Below are 13465 nucleotides of genomic sequence, written 5' to 3' on the forward strand. Positions count from 1 at the left end.
TATTTCCTATTTTCACATGGAAAAAACCGTCAATCTTCTTAAAAGCTATTTCTCCGTCTGACACAAATATGAAAACATTCAAGCCTGTATCCTCTTGCAACCTCAGACTGGGAAATCCCCCTGAATTCCAGCCACCTTTTGTCGCTCTCTCTCTCTTCTCTGGAAACGAGTGATTCTTCCCGTTGCTCGGGTGGATCCTTCCCCTGTTGTGGGAAAGCAGTTTATGCCGCAGAGGGGACGTTTTGAAAGTTATACTCCCTGAGAATCTGTGACGTAGCAGAGAAGGACTTGATGAATGTTCGCAGGCCACTGACCCTCGAATTTTTTTGTTATCACGTTCCCCTCGGACACCGTGGAAAATTGAAAACTGCACGTTCGTGACGGCAGCAGAGCATTGCTCATGAAAGTGTCGAACAGCAGTAATGAGCAACTTGTCCCAATTTCTTATCTTTAGCTGAGCCTTAGCCGAGATTATTCATGGGGAATTAGAATAGCTTGTCCAACAGCGTGTAAGGCCGAGGTGAGCAGATGTTATGTTGTAATAGTCAATTAAAGATTACGTCAGGGTCTTGAAATTCCTAAATCCTCTTTTGAGGGACCAACTGTACACCACAGTGTACTTAACTGTTTGTCAGATCGCTGGATTTAATTGTTCAGCTCAGACGTGACAAAAGCAAAATTACCACAGGTCCACCACCGTTTCTCTGCTATGACCAGTACATTTGTAATGATACAACAGATTATATTTGATTTTGAACTTTTGCAAAGTCTTTAATTTGCAAACTCTGTCTTCATTGCCTACTTCATTTGTAGAAGAAATATATCCTAGTTCAATAACTGCTTAATTTCAGTCATAATTCACTTTTGGCATTTAATTTAATTTTAATTTACTTATTTTCATTGATTGAAATCGAAGCAGTGTTTTGATTCATTTCATTCAGCAACAAAACCATTAAAGAAAACTTGTTTTTGTGCATTAGTGAGTCATTTGATTTCATTTCCCTGTAAGGAGCTATTTGATGCGACGCACAAGTCGGGACAATTTCCTCACTTTGGTGTTTCTCCTCTTTAGTTCTGTGCAATTATACCAAAATAAATAATAAAAAATATATAATTTGTAACAATTCTTCATTAACATGTCCAAAAATGACTAGACCCGTGTGATATATTTTTTGACTTGTGTAGGGACGTTAGGCCCAAAATGCTGTAGAACCATGTAGGACCCCCACATGCAGTTTTTATGGACAATGTTTCCAACGATGTGTAAATCCTGAGAAATCCTTAATTTCATTCAATGTGATGTGATGTTTCATTTTGGTCAGTTTTTAATTCCATCATCTCGCTTTGCCAGTTGGATTTTCCCATCTCTGCTTCTTGGGAAAACAAATGTAACGAGAATAAGACTTTAATGCATTACCTCATCCGTGAACGTGATTTGCGTCTAAGTCTTGTCTAGTAGATTTTGACAAGACCCATGATTCCACACTGCTTCACAACATCGTCAAACTACGTCGTTTGTTATTGTTTTGATTGAGAGACCCCTAGCGCCTTAAGTTACATATTGTACGTTAAAGAACAATAAGGCATCTAAGCATCTATGTTTTTGTGTTTTTTTCCTACTAGCAGACATGTCCTCTCCCACCATGAAGAAGCCGGAGAAGACGCTGTTCAGTCCGACCTCTCCGCAGGACTCCTCACCACGACTCAGCACTTTCCCTCAGCCTCATCACCCAGGCCTAACAGGTGTAGGACACAGTGGTGAGTTACCCGGTGACTTAAAAACCACCATCCAGCTTGAGCTGAAGCCTTAATGGACATTCTCTTCATAAACGCAGTTGGAAAAAAAAAAAAATCTATGTCGATACTTAATTTAGACGCGCAGATCGATGATGATCGCTTTATCTTAACTCCCTCTGTACCCCACAGACACACACGCTCAATCTTTATCTCCCTCTCAACTCTCCTGTCTGTCTCTCTGGCAGTTATATCGACGAGGAGCCCCCCTCCACACTCGCCCCTGCAGTTCCCGGCCTCGGCTATCTTGCCCCCGGCACCTTCACCCTACTTCTCGCACACCACCATCCGCTACCCGCCCCACCTCAACCCTGCCGATCCCCTCAAGAGCTACGTGCCGTCATACGACCCGTCCAGCCCACAGAGCAGCCAGGTCAGTCTTCTTCTTCTTCCTTTTCTTTTTTGTGCAGTCTTTGAAGAAGCCAGAAGTCTGAGGCTCCTTTGACTTGACTTCATGGCCTCAAGTGGTGTTTTGTTACCTTGTTTGGCTTCACTTCTATCTGACCTCAAGAGATTAACGATTAAATAAGTTCCAGCATGCATTTGTCATTATTTCATTAGTAGTGCATTTGCAAGTTGAGAAACATCATCCTGTTTTTCCTGTGTGTTTTTTTTTCTTTTATGTGAAACCTGCTGCCGGTCATTCTCTTCATTTATAGCATAGGTTACAATTAAATTTAAATTCTTGGTTCCTGGTTCAATTTCTGGCTCCTGCAGATTGTGTTGAAGTGTCCTCGAGCAAAACACTGAACCCCTGAATGCTCCAGATGCTGTGTATGAATGCGTGTGAATGTGTGAATGAGACACACGGTGTAAGGTGCTTTAATGTGTTTCCTGTATTAGTCTCAAGCCCAAAAATTCATATTACAAGCTAAGCTTAAGGTGACCAAAGTTTGGGAACCATTAAATAGACCCTTCACGTGGAGATGTGATATTGGTCAGAGAGAATAATTCAAATAAAGAACTAATTAATTCGAATAATTTACAGAGAATTTATTAGATAATACTGAAGTTTTTAATTTTGCAGCCGTCCCCAGATTTAAAAGCCACTTCTTGAGTTTAACTCTCATAGATAATTTTATAGCACAGTTTTTACAGCAAAAAACCCACCAGTTGACTCCAACCAAAAAGTCAACCAAACTATTGCTCTCGCAGTCGCATGTGATACGCAAAACTGTATCGAGTCATTGTAGTAAATCAAATAGCTGAGGGCTTTATGTTCTGGGTACACACTGCGGCCTGTGTGTGTGTGTGTGTGTGTGTGTGTGTGTGTGTGTGTGAGAGAGAGAGAGAGAAAAAGGCATCTCTATAGATGAGAGAGCTGTGTGTGATATTTATGTGAGTTTTATATCCCCGCTGTTCTCACTGTAAACAAAGGCCTCGTAGACGGCTCCATCTCCAGAGCAGGGAGCTGGTTAGAGAGAGGGGTGGTGGGCGTCGGCGGGGGGGGTTAGGCGGAGAGACTGTTACTCTAGAGAGAAACCGCGGGGAATGATAAAGGTTGTAAATATTTGCCGTTGCCGGGGCCCGGCTCTTGTGCAGAATTAACTGGCCCTCTGCTGGGGTGCTGGAGAAAGGGGAGCGAGAGGGTAGGAGGGGGGGGTGGGGAACAGCGAGAGATGGGGTCCTGTAGGGAAGAGAGAGCTAGAAGACCAGCTGGGGGAGGAGGATTGGAGGAGGTGGTGGTGGGGTGGGCTCAGCAAATAACACAGCGCTTATAATCCCATGGATGAGTGCCAGAATGTTTTTATGCTTGCTTTAACGCAGATTATATTACACTCTAATTAAACATTCTATTCACATCGGAGGGAACCCTGTGGACACAATTCTCTCCCGAAAAGGCCTGTTTGAGTTTTGAACCCGGGACGGCCCCCGAAAACGAACGCCTAGACGGTCTCCAGCCGTCTGAAAGAGTAGCTCCCACTAGCTTCCTTCATTGTGTTCTCAATATATATAGTCTCTCTGCCTCGTTCTCCCACCATTCGCTCATTCACACCATTGTAGCAGGTCACTCCTGCCTGCGCTCTCTGCCTTTTTACACCCGCGTCCTCCTAAATTTCATTTATGGCTGCCATTAAAATCATTGTTTAAAATCATGTAGGAAATCCAGCACCGCGGACTGAGGATCTATTGTTGCTCATGCCCCCCAGAGTTTTAGTAATAACTGTGACAATGCAGCGACTGCAAGTACTAAAACCTTTTCTTCAGGCGGAGCATTAAGTGCAAGAGTGAGTGGGCTTTTGAGGGCAAACAGAGCAGTTAAGGGATATGAGGGGGGTTGGACATACGGGTGTGATTGGACATTTAGTTTGTTTTGTGCTGCTAACCATTTTAGAAATGTGTAGTTTGTTACGTGTTGGTGTATTGAGATCTGCCCAACTGCACATTTACAAGCGAGCAAAAGCTTTTAAACGTATGTCACCGGACACAGTGTGCCTTTACTTTTGTGAGGTTAGAGGTTTGATGGGAGACAAAACAAGTGCACCTCCCATATGTGCAGCTTTTGTTAAGCAGAACCGCCTTTTGCAGTTGTGTAATCGTTTGTATGATTTCCTGGCAGATATCAATATTTGTCAGTTTCAGTTACTATTAAAATATACATTTGGAGGCTTTTTTTTCCTGCACATGCTTTTTATTATATTTTCACTTCTAGTTCAGCACTCTATTACTCATTTCAAACAAGAGCCGACACATTGTTCTCATCTTACCAAACAAAAAAAGGTGATAAACTCCAGAAATAGATGAAACACTCCATATGTTTGTCATGCACACCCCTCAGATCTGGACAAAGTTAATTCTTTTCTGAAATAAAATACTTTTCTTCCCCTGTTCATTCGTCCCCCACCTGCAGCCTAACAGCAGTGGTCAGGTGGTAGGAAAGGTCCCAGGCCACTTCACCCCGGTCCTGGCTCCCTCCCCACATCACAGTGCCGTGCGACCTGTCTCGCTCTCCATGCCGGACACCAAGCCCATCACCACATCCACAGAAGGTGAGTCTCCGAATGACACGACACTCCCAAAATCAGTCCTCTGTTAAAAGTTTTGTGTCTCTTACATGACAGCTCAGTGTTTGCAGATTTTGTCGTAGGGGCACTGAGGTTCTGAACTTGCAATGTTAATGTATTAAATTTGCTCTATAACATTAAAATACAAAATCTGTAAAATAACCTCAAAAACTCTCATTATAAAAAAAAAGGAAATTAAAATGTGAGTGGGCCCTAAATAGAACCCTGTGCATTTAGTTTTTACAACTGGTTGTTCCTAATCTTGATAAATGACTTTAAATTCATAGTCAACTGTAAGTCACTGTGGTTGAGAATGACAGCTACATGGTGAATTCCTGAAATGCTCATTGTAATGCAAGCATGGTTTTCTGTGTTTTTGTGTTTGTGTGTTACCCAGGCTACTCAGCCCCTGGCACCCCGACGGCTAATCGTTTTGTAGGCCTGAGCCCCAGAGATCCCACCTTTCTCCACCAGCAACAGGTGAGAGCCCACCCTTACCCCATCCGACCCCCCTCCCTCCCGCACTCAGCTCACTCGCAACTCTTATCCTATCATTTTCTTTCAACCCCATGTCCCCCTGCACATCAGATGTGAAGCCCCTGCTCTCCGCAAAAAGCCAGTCACACTCTAAATTTAATTTGTAGGAAGCATTTAACTTTCTCGTTAGTCCTGAGCACCTCCAGATCAGATTAGAGTACTGGTCGGCTGAGGTCAAGCGTAGCACTTACTGTTGGCATAATAAATAGCAACATATCTTCTTTTTCGTCGGACCTCAAAAGAACGGAGGCTTATCGCGGCTAAAGATAGCAGCTCAGACTGATCCTCAAATGTTGCTTGCTTTAAATTCTACCATGCTGCTGTTAATTTTAGTTTCAACAACATCTCGGATTTAGCTTTGATGTTTAAAGGTCCTTAAACAACCTAGAATTTGATATCTCCAATGTGTCCAGAATTTGAATTTGATTATATCTATTGTTAATAACAAAATACACTTTGTTTGTCTTGTAGAATCAAGCACATGTTTGTGATACATGCTTGAAATTGTTTTAGAATGACGCTGCTACTACATTTTAATTAACTAATTTGAATTATTAGTCTCGATTAAAAACAGTCATATTTACATTTCAATGACTGTATTTTAATTTAATTCCCAGTCTAGACTAGAAAAGGGCATCTGTACCCTGAGGTCACTTTAAACACAGAAATTAAGGTGTCAGGAAATTATTGTGTGGCCACCACTCAGAAGATGGATGGGACGTGTGGGTGTCTTTGAGAGTGTAATGTGCTCAACTGTATATATTTCTTTCGCACATTACTTAAGAAACTCACACACTTGCACACACAGCTTGTTATAAGTACACTCCCTCATTTGCGGTGCACGAGCAGGAATATTTAGCGTTGGCGTCACGCGGTTTCTCCTAGGACAGATGTGGTGACCCTGTGTGTGTGGGTTTTGTGTGCGTGTGAGTGTGTTTTTTGTGCGTCTGCGAGGCGAGGAGTGTTGCGGTGTTGTCGGACGGGAGAGAGTGCCTCTCCCCCCACCCCGTCTTGTTGAGAGAGCTGGTCTGAGGCCAAGGCTTTTCCAACCACAACTAATTGAATGCATCTGCACGCGGCTACGCCATGATCGCTGGGTTTCTGCTCGGCTCCCTTTTTTTTCCCCTTCTATGTTTAGTAAAAAAAATGACAAAGCTGGCCTCTGTATCCTCACTTCTCTTTCTGTGTCTTTCGTTTTTTCTCTCTGCCTTTCATTTTCCTAAAATCAGAGTAGGTGAAACAAAAAAAAGAAAAACCTAAATGTTTGTCGGAAGACGTGGGATGCTTTTATTCGGCGCAGGAGGAGGAGGAGGAGAGGGAGGATTCACTTGGCTGATATCGCACAATTTTCTAGTAGCCCTGCTACTTCTTTCAGCAGGGTACAAAGTTACTACACAAGACAGCAGCAGTCTGAGCGAAGCTGCATGACCCGCTGAATGTTGTCCAACGCTCGGCCCCCAGAGCCTGTGAGGACTTTTTGTTCCAGAATCTGAAGTGTAAATCAGTCCGATACGCGTATAAATATCCTCCTAAGAAATACAGTTAGATAATATGATAAAAAAAACATTAACTGTTATTTTCATTCGATAAATAGTAATGATTCAAAATTGAATTATCCTAAAACAGAGTTTTGTGATCCTTTTGCTTGCCAAAATGAATTATTTCTGGCCTCGCAGCGGAGAACTCATCATCTTGGATATCTGTGGATTTACTCAGTTTAGAGTTTTGGCGGCTTAACATGTGAAATTACAAATGGGAGATTTGTATGCAACAGTGACACCTCTCTAGAAGGTGATTACATGCTATATACAGATGAATTAATGCCCTTGTCGACTTAAGGAACTCTAAACAGTCTCCACATTGATTCATCACACTTGTGCTTGTCTCAGTTGTTTTTGTTTTCTGTGGTATGATTTAACAGCCTGGGATCTGGGCTCGCCGAGCAGCGCCGACACTGAGCCAAAGTCCCTCAGGACTAAACACTTTCACTGAACGCTCCGTCATTGTCCTCATGTGGTGATGGGATGTTTATTATGTGGGATCCACGAGGCTTTTACTGGCACTTTGAGTTGTTTTGTTTCGGCCGTTTAGCGCCGCCTGGCTGGGTAGGAAAGGGAAACACGTCACACATGCCTGGAGAATTGAGTGAGATTCGCGAATGCTGAGTTTTTTTCTTTTTTAAATGTGGTCAGCATTGGGGCCGTGCCACGGAGGTGGACTGTTCTTTGTCTGTCCGTCTATGTGATGGATGGAGGCCATGACTTGCTCTGCATCTGGCTCTGCTGCTGACAGATCCAACTTTAATTTCTTTTATACAGACAAAAAGCAGAAGTTTCAGAAAGTTATTAAATTTTAAGAAACTGGAATCATTGTTTCTCTAATATCACATACAGTATGTACTGATCCCCTGGATCCTTTCCACGAAACTTGGTGGAAGGATGCAGTATGGGTCTGGGGAGGAACCCAATAATTTTGGTGTTGATCTGGATCAGGGGGTGTATTCAAAAATATTTTTTCCCCTCCCGTTGCGAATTAGGGCGTCACCATTTTCACAATTTTCCAGGAGAATAATTCATGGATCTTCATAAAGAAAATTCAGTTTTATTTAACTGATTTCTATTAGAATTGAAGGGTTTGTTGGGCCTTGGTGTTAAAATAACTTGAAAGTTGCCTGATGACTCTGTATTAAAACCTACTTTTCCGTAAAGAGCCTATTTTAAGACGTGGCACCACAAAAATAGAAGTCCTTGGACACACACCCACAGTAGGCTTCAGAAAATGAAAAAAAACACACACACACACACAAAAAACAGCTCCACCACACACTCCCACACCTGCTCTACATTTCCCAGGCAGCGAATGTGTGAAAAACCCGTCCATTCATCTCTCGCCTTGGTTAACCCCTCGAGGGAATGCCACCATCTAGCATTCCGCAGGGAAAGATCCGTGATCAGATGTCATTTGGTATTATCTAAGGAAGGATCCTAATCCACAATCTGCCCGCATCTGTTTAGCTAACGTTCCCCTTCTCCCCGCTGCCTTAGCCACTCTGATGTGCCGGTGCCAGCGGACAGATGGCGAGCCCCTTGAGGAGCGGTGGCACCGAGCGTCTGGCCCAACCCGCACATTCTCTACCAGGCTTTTGTCAGGCTGGAGAGTGCGGGAGCAGCACGGGGGGGTTGTTCAATCTCCCAACCTCCGATGATTACAAAACACACTGGATGGAAAAACATTTCTTCTTATTCAGTTTTAATCATCAGGAATTGAACTCATATAATGAAAATATCAAATTGTAACATAATTAAATCACTGCAAAGCTTTTAAGGATTCATTTCTGTTGCAGTTTGTCTCGTTATCGTCCCGTTTCTTGCCACTACTTCACATTTGTTCCATAAAATAGCAGCAGAAACAAAACCACATAACTGAATTTCAATGTGGCAAAAACTCAGAAACCAATCATCATCTCTTGATGTGTTCATCCAGGTGCATGGAGGAAAAAGAAAAGAACACAGTTCTTGACCGCTGCAAATGTCTTTGAATATTCAGCGTGCGCGTATATCTGATTAAATCCCTCTTAAGTGCCTCTGCACAACGTCTGCCAGTGCACGCAGAGTGCTAACAGTGCAGTTTTAGCCCGATACATTACTAAATGAATGTGTTGACCACAGGGCAAGGTTAGGTTGGTATTGGCAGAGATAGCTCTCAGCTGGATTGCCGACACGTGCGCTTGCATAATGCATGCAGAGGAGACGACGTTTTGTGTGTGGCGTGTTTTTCTTTTTTTTTTGGTTGCAGTAATTTGTAATCTGTATGTAAGGTTGGCATGTCTCGAGTGAAGCGGAGGGGAACGGGTTTGTGTGTATGCATTTGTGTGTGTGTGTGTGTGTGTGTGTGTGTGTGTGTGCGCGCGAGAGTGTTTAACTCCATTGTAATTTTGACCCCTAATCAATAAAAACAGTTAGCTAATGAAAAAGCGTCTGCATGTTTGAGGGCATGCTCGCGTGCTCCATCCTGAATCTGAAAGTGCACTTACAGCAGAGCGGCGCTTATCGACAGGGTGCATGCATCCAGTGGATTGCATGGCTTCATTGCAACAAAAGCAGTAACCACTCACATATGAACTACCGATATGATGCCACTCACATTATGTCACTAACTCCGTTTTGTTTTTTTTACTTCCAGGTTAGCCCCTAACTTTGCCTGCATGCTTTTTCTTTCTATGTGTTTCAGCCATAGCTTTGATTTACCTGTTATTTGTAACCAATTAAATAATGAATATGCTGATTCCATTCACTATTTCCATGATTGTCAGTAACCGTTAGGACTCGTTTTGGAGTCATTGTGTTTGTATCTGTGCTGCTTATTGCTTTATAGGCCCTTTTGCATGCATCTGTGTCTGTATAGAGTGTTGAGTTGTAGTGTGATGTGAAGTGGAAGTTGTCTTGGCCCAGTGATCTGACTGCTAGGTTTCAATTGACAGCTGAGGAAGTGTGACTGGAGCGTGACTCAAAACGGCAGGCATTATGGCCCCAGTGCCACTGACGACACTTTGGGGATTGCTTGGCAAAGGTAACCTTTTCATTCTTTCACGCCATCTCTCTGTCTCCATCGCACCACACACACACACACACACACACACGCTTGGCAATGCCATATAATGTCTGTTTTTCCTGATTGTCTTCTTCTCAAATCTCAGAAATTCACATATCTTGCATATAAATTCACATATGTTATTTTCCGGTCGGTAGCTGTGACTGTTATTCCTACAGTGAAATCTCACAGGTTGACCTTTGGACTCTTGAGATGAGGTCATGCATTTCTATGACAAACATAACTCACATTTCATTTCCTTGTGTCTCTGGTGTTTTCTATTCCCTCCTTTATGGTCCCTCATCTGGTTCTCTCTGTAAAGCTGCTGTCAGACATTGTGCTGAACAGGCATTTTCCAGAGGGGCTGGATGTGAGAATGCAAATGTCCTGAGTCAGTGCCTCCAGACATTCTCCGGAACTTTTCCCACCCTCTTAAAAACGTCCTGGAAATGTCAAGAGTGAGTCAATGCGATAATACAGCAGGAAAATGTCTGGGGAATTCACGCTCTTTCACAAAACTGAAAAAACAAATATTTCAGGATTAAAAAGAGGAGCTATACACGTAGAAGACGCAGACTAAGACGTCAACATTTTCCGGAATCCATCTTCCCCAATACTTTCTAATAGTTCTTACTTTAGAAGATTTTTCTAATTGTTTGGAACCTTAACCGAGCATTGGATCTAGTTAAGTTCTAGATTTTATGATCCCCCAGAATAGGTCTTTGTACTTATAATAAAATACTTTTATGTGATTTAGAGTTTTTTTAATGCACCCTGAAGTAAACAAATTAAGAAAACTAATTTTAGAGCTTGCTTTCAGTCAGATTTGTTATGATTTTATTTCTCTGCTCTGTGCTTCTTCACTGCGACATGACAATCATTGCAAAATGACTGCAGCCTTCCTCATGGATTCAGACCAGACAAACACACAACCCTCATATTTCAAAACACTAAAGTTCGATGAAGCCATTTAGAACAAAATCAAATCATGTAGAGTAAAAGTCATTTCAGGTCAGATTTCCAGCCATTAACTCTCCATGTTGGAACAAGCTTAGCTTTGTTTTATTTATGCTGAGGTCATGCTTTACCCTGCTTAACTTTAAGTTACAGAAAGCCCCCTCCTCTGTTTCATCTCCCCCTGCCTCCATACTGTATCTCTCTGCCTCCTCAGGGGGAAAAAACCTAAACCATTTCACCACGGAGCAAGCTGAGCTAAGCCTTTTCCTGTTACGTCTCCCTTTCCCCCCGTTTTTCCCTGGAAGTGTAGAGCATCTGTGTGTGTGTGCATGCGTGTGAGTGTGTGTACAGCTCATTTTGCACTCACTGGAGTTACTTTTTTTTTTTTACAAACACACATGCACACAGCAGAGCCCCCTTCAGCAGGCCTCCTAATAGGCCAGTGGAGGTAGCAGAGAAAAATGTCCCCTGCAGCAGCAGCAGCAACTCCAAGTCTCTTATTCCTCTCACACAGCATCGAACGCCTCCACTCTTGTCCATGTGGGTGTACACTAATGAGCACAGATAAAACAGACTCCAACTGAATTTAGTTGATTTTCTTACAAGGATGGAGATGGTAATTTTATTATATTTCTTTTAACCCTCCTCTTCACAAAACCGTCAGACGTATAGATGAAATCGCTCCAATTTCTCTTCTTTATCTCGCTTGCCCTTTAAACGCAGCGCTCCGCTATGCCTCTTCAGTGCTATCCCCAAAATTAAAACGCTGCCAGACTCGCATGTTGCCATTGTGCAGGAAATGGGTCAGCAATCCATTAAGATGCCATTAGATAATCTAATTTAGGGAGCTAATCCTTAAACGAAGCACGCTGTATGCCCGGGCTGTGCTTGCGGGGAGTAGAATTAGTGAGGTTTGGGAGCCGGACAGGGTGAGGGAAGGCCGTCTTGAAGGTTACCTGAGGAAACGCAATGGCAGAGGTCAAGATTTAGTCTCACCGAGGTTGCTTTGAGAGCAAAAACATAAAGTCATAAGAACAGAGGGATTTTAAAGCCTTGACAGGATCAAGTGTTCGACATATTTGAACTACATTACCCAGAATTCCTATAATGTAGCAGTGAAAAGTTTTATTCTTATGTGTTTTCTTAATGCAACTTATTGTAAAAGTACAACTCTTTATATTTGGTGGGTCTAAACATACTCAGTCATACTAATGCACAAGATGGGATGATTTCCTCTCACACACACACACACACACATACACACACTTTCATCCAACTCCACCTGAGTGCAGCTTTATGTTATAGGACGCAGATACAGACTGACAGCCATCAATTCTAACAAGATTAAAACCGATCTGGTGGTTTAGCGCTCACAAAGGCCTGCACGTCTTCTTTTGTGGCTGTGTGGTCCCCCTAATGTGAACCATTACCTGAGAGGAGTTTCAAACACTGAGCGGTGGAGGGAGAGAGGGAGGAAAGACAGACAGAAAGAGGGTGAATGGGGAGAAAAAGAGAGAGAAGTTGCAGCACTTGGCCACTCTGTGCACTCTTTGTTCAGCAAGGTAGGAAAAACTTAATCCCCCGTTTCCTGTCCGATGATTTTTGGCAGGGTGAAAGAGCGAGGGAGGGAGGGAAGCAGGAGAGAGAGGATAGCATGAGGACAGGAAAAAACTGATAGAGAGACTCAGCCTTGAGGTTTTTCTCTTTTTTTTTCTTTTTGCACACGGAAATCTAAACTCTGAATGATTTTTATTTTGAACACATCTTCTCTTCTCTGTCCTTCCTTTCTTTCACTCTTTAGGCCATGAGTTGAATTGAATTTGCACTTCCATTGTTTTCAGTAAAAAGAGCAGTGACTGGTGATTTGTAGAAAACTCAGACTGGTTGATGAGTCGCTTTCAAGGCCGCAGACATTGTTGTTGAAACTCCACAGAATCGAAGTCTGTTTTTTTCCCAACTCTACGAAACAGAATCTTTAGCCTTGTCTGGGTTTTGTTTCTCTTCTTCTCGTCATTTATCTTCTCCCTCTGCATCTCTCTCCTCCTCATTTGTCCTCTTCCTCTTTGTCCCTCAGTCATCCCTCTTCCCCACGGCCTTCTTCATCCACCCAACACACTTTTAGGACAGCGTAGAAAGTTTGCCGTCGCTGAAATCGGACGGTAAACGTGTGCGACACAGGTATTCTCAGAGTGAGCAGGGGTGGTGCGAGAGGTGGGAGAGGGTGTCAGATGAGCGCACGCTGGGGACCTGTGGTGATGGAGGGTGGGGGGTGGAACGCAGGGGGTGGGGGCTAATTATCCGACATCTACGTAGCGCGGCACCCCTCGGGAACAACGCGCTGTTTGTTCCCTCGCTTCGCGTTTTCAGTTAGCACCGTTGCTCTCCAGGAACAATCACTGTGTTGTTTTGCCATTAGCGTGAGATGAATAGGGATGGGACAGCTTTGTGTAGGGGACCCCCCCTCCCCTCCACACACACCCCTCCACTTTTTACCCACAACCCACCCTCCTCCACCGCAACCACCACCGTTCACACTCCCCCTCCTTGTTCTTTTTCAATGCTGCCGTCACTGCAAAGACGAG

General features: G+C 43.4%; 1 protein-coding gene across 11 annotated transcripts in view; it reads left to right on the forward strand.

The window, feature by feature from the left end:
• LOC109634945 (nuclear factor 1 B-type) overlaps positions 1–13465 on the forward strand; it is a 70075-nt gene that overhangs the window by 51922 nt on the left and 4688 nt on the right. For 4 of the 11 annotated variants that reach the window (XM_069518821.1, XM_069518818.1, XM_020095809.2 and 1 more), the window contains 5 exons: positions 1624–1758; positions 1983–2167; positions 4646–4784; positions 5197–5279; positions 9817–9905. In XM_069518821.1, the coding sequence (XP_069374922.1) occupies positions 1624–1758; positions 1983–2167; positions 4646–4784; positions 5197–5279; positions 9817–9905 (631 nt within the window). The remainder of the gene's footprint in view (positions 1–1623; positions 1759–1982; positions 2168–4645; positions 4785–5196; positions 5280–9816; positions 9906–13465) is intronic. The other 7 variants (XM_069518819.1, XM_069518820.1, XM_020095807.2 and 4 more) reach the window with 3 other exon arrangements.

The sequence above is a fragment of the Paralichthys olivaceus genome, chromosome 22, assembly GCF_024713975.1.
Source record: "Paralichthys olivaceus isolate ysfri-2021 chromosome 22, ASM2471397v2, whole genome shotgun sequence".
NCBI classification, from domain to species: Eukaryota; Metazoa; Chordata; class Actinopteri; order Pleuronectiformes; family Paralichthyidae; genus Paralichthys; species Paralichthys olivaceus.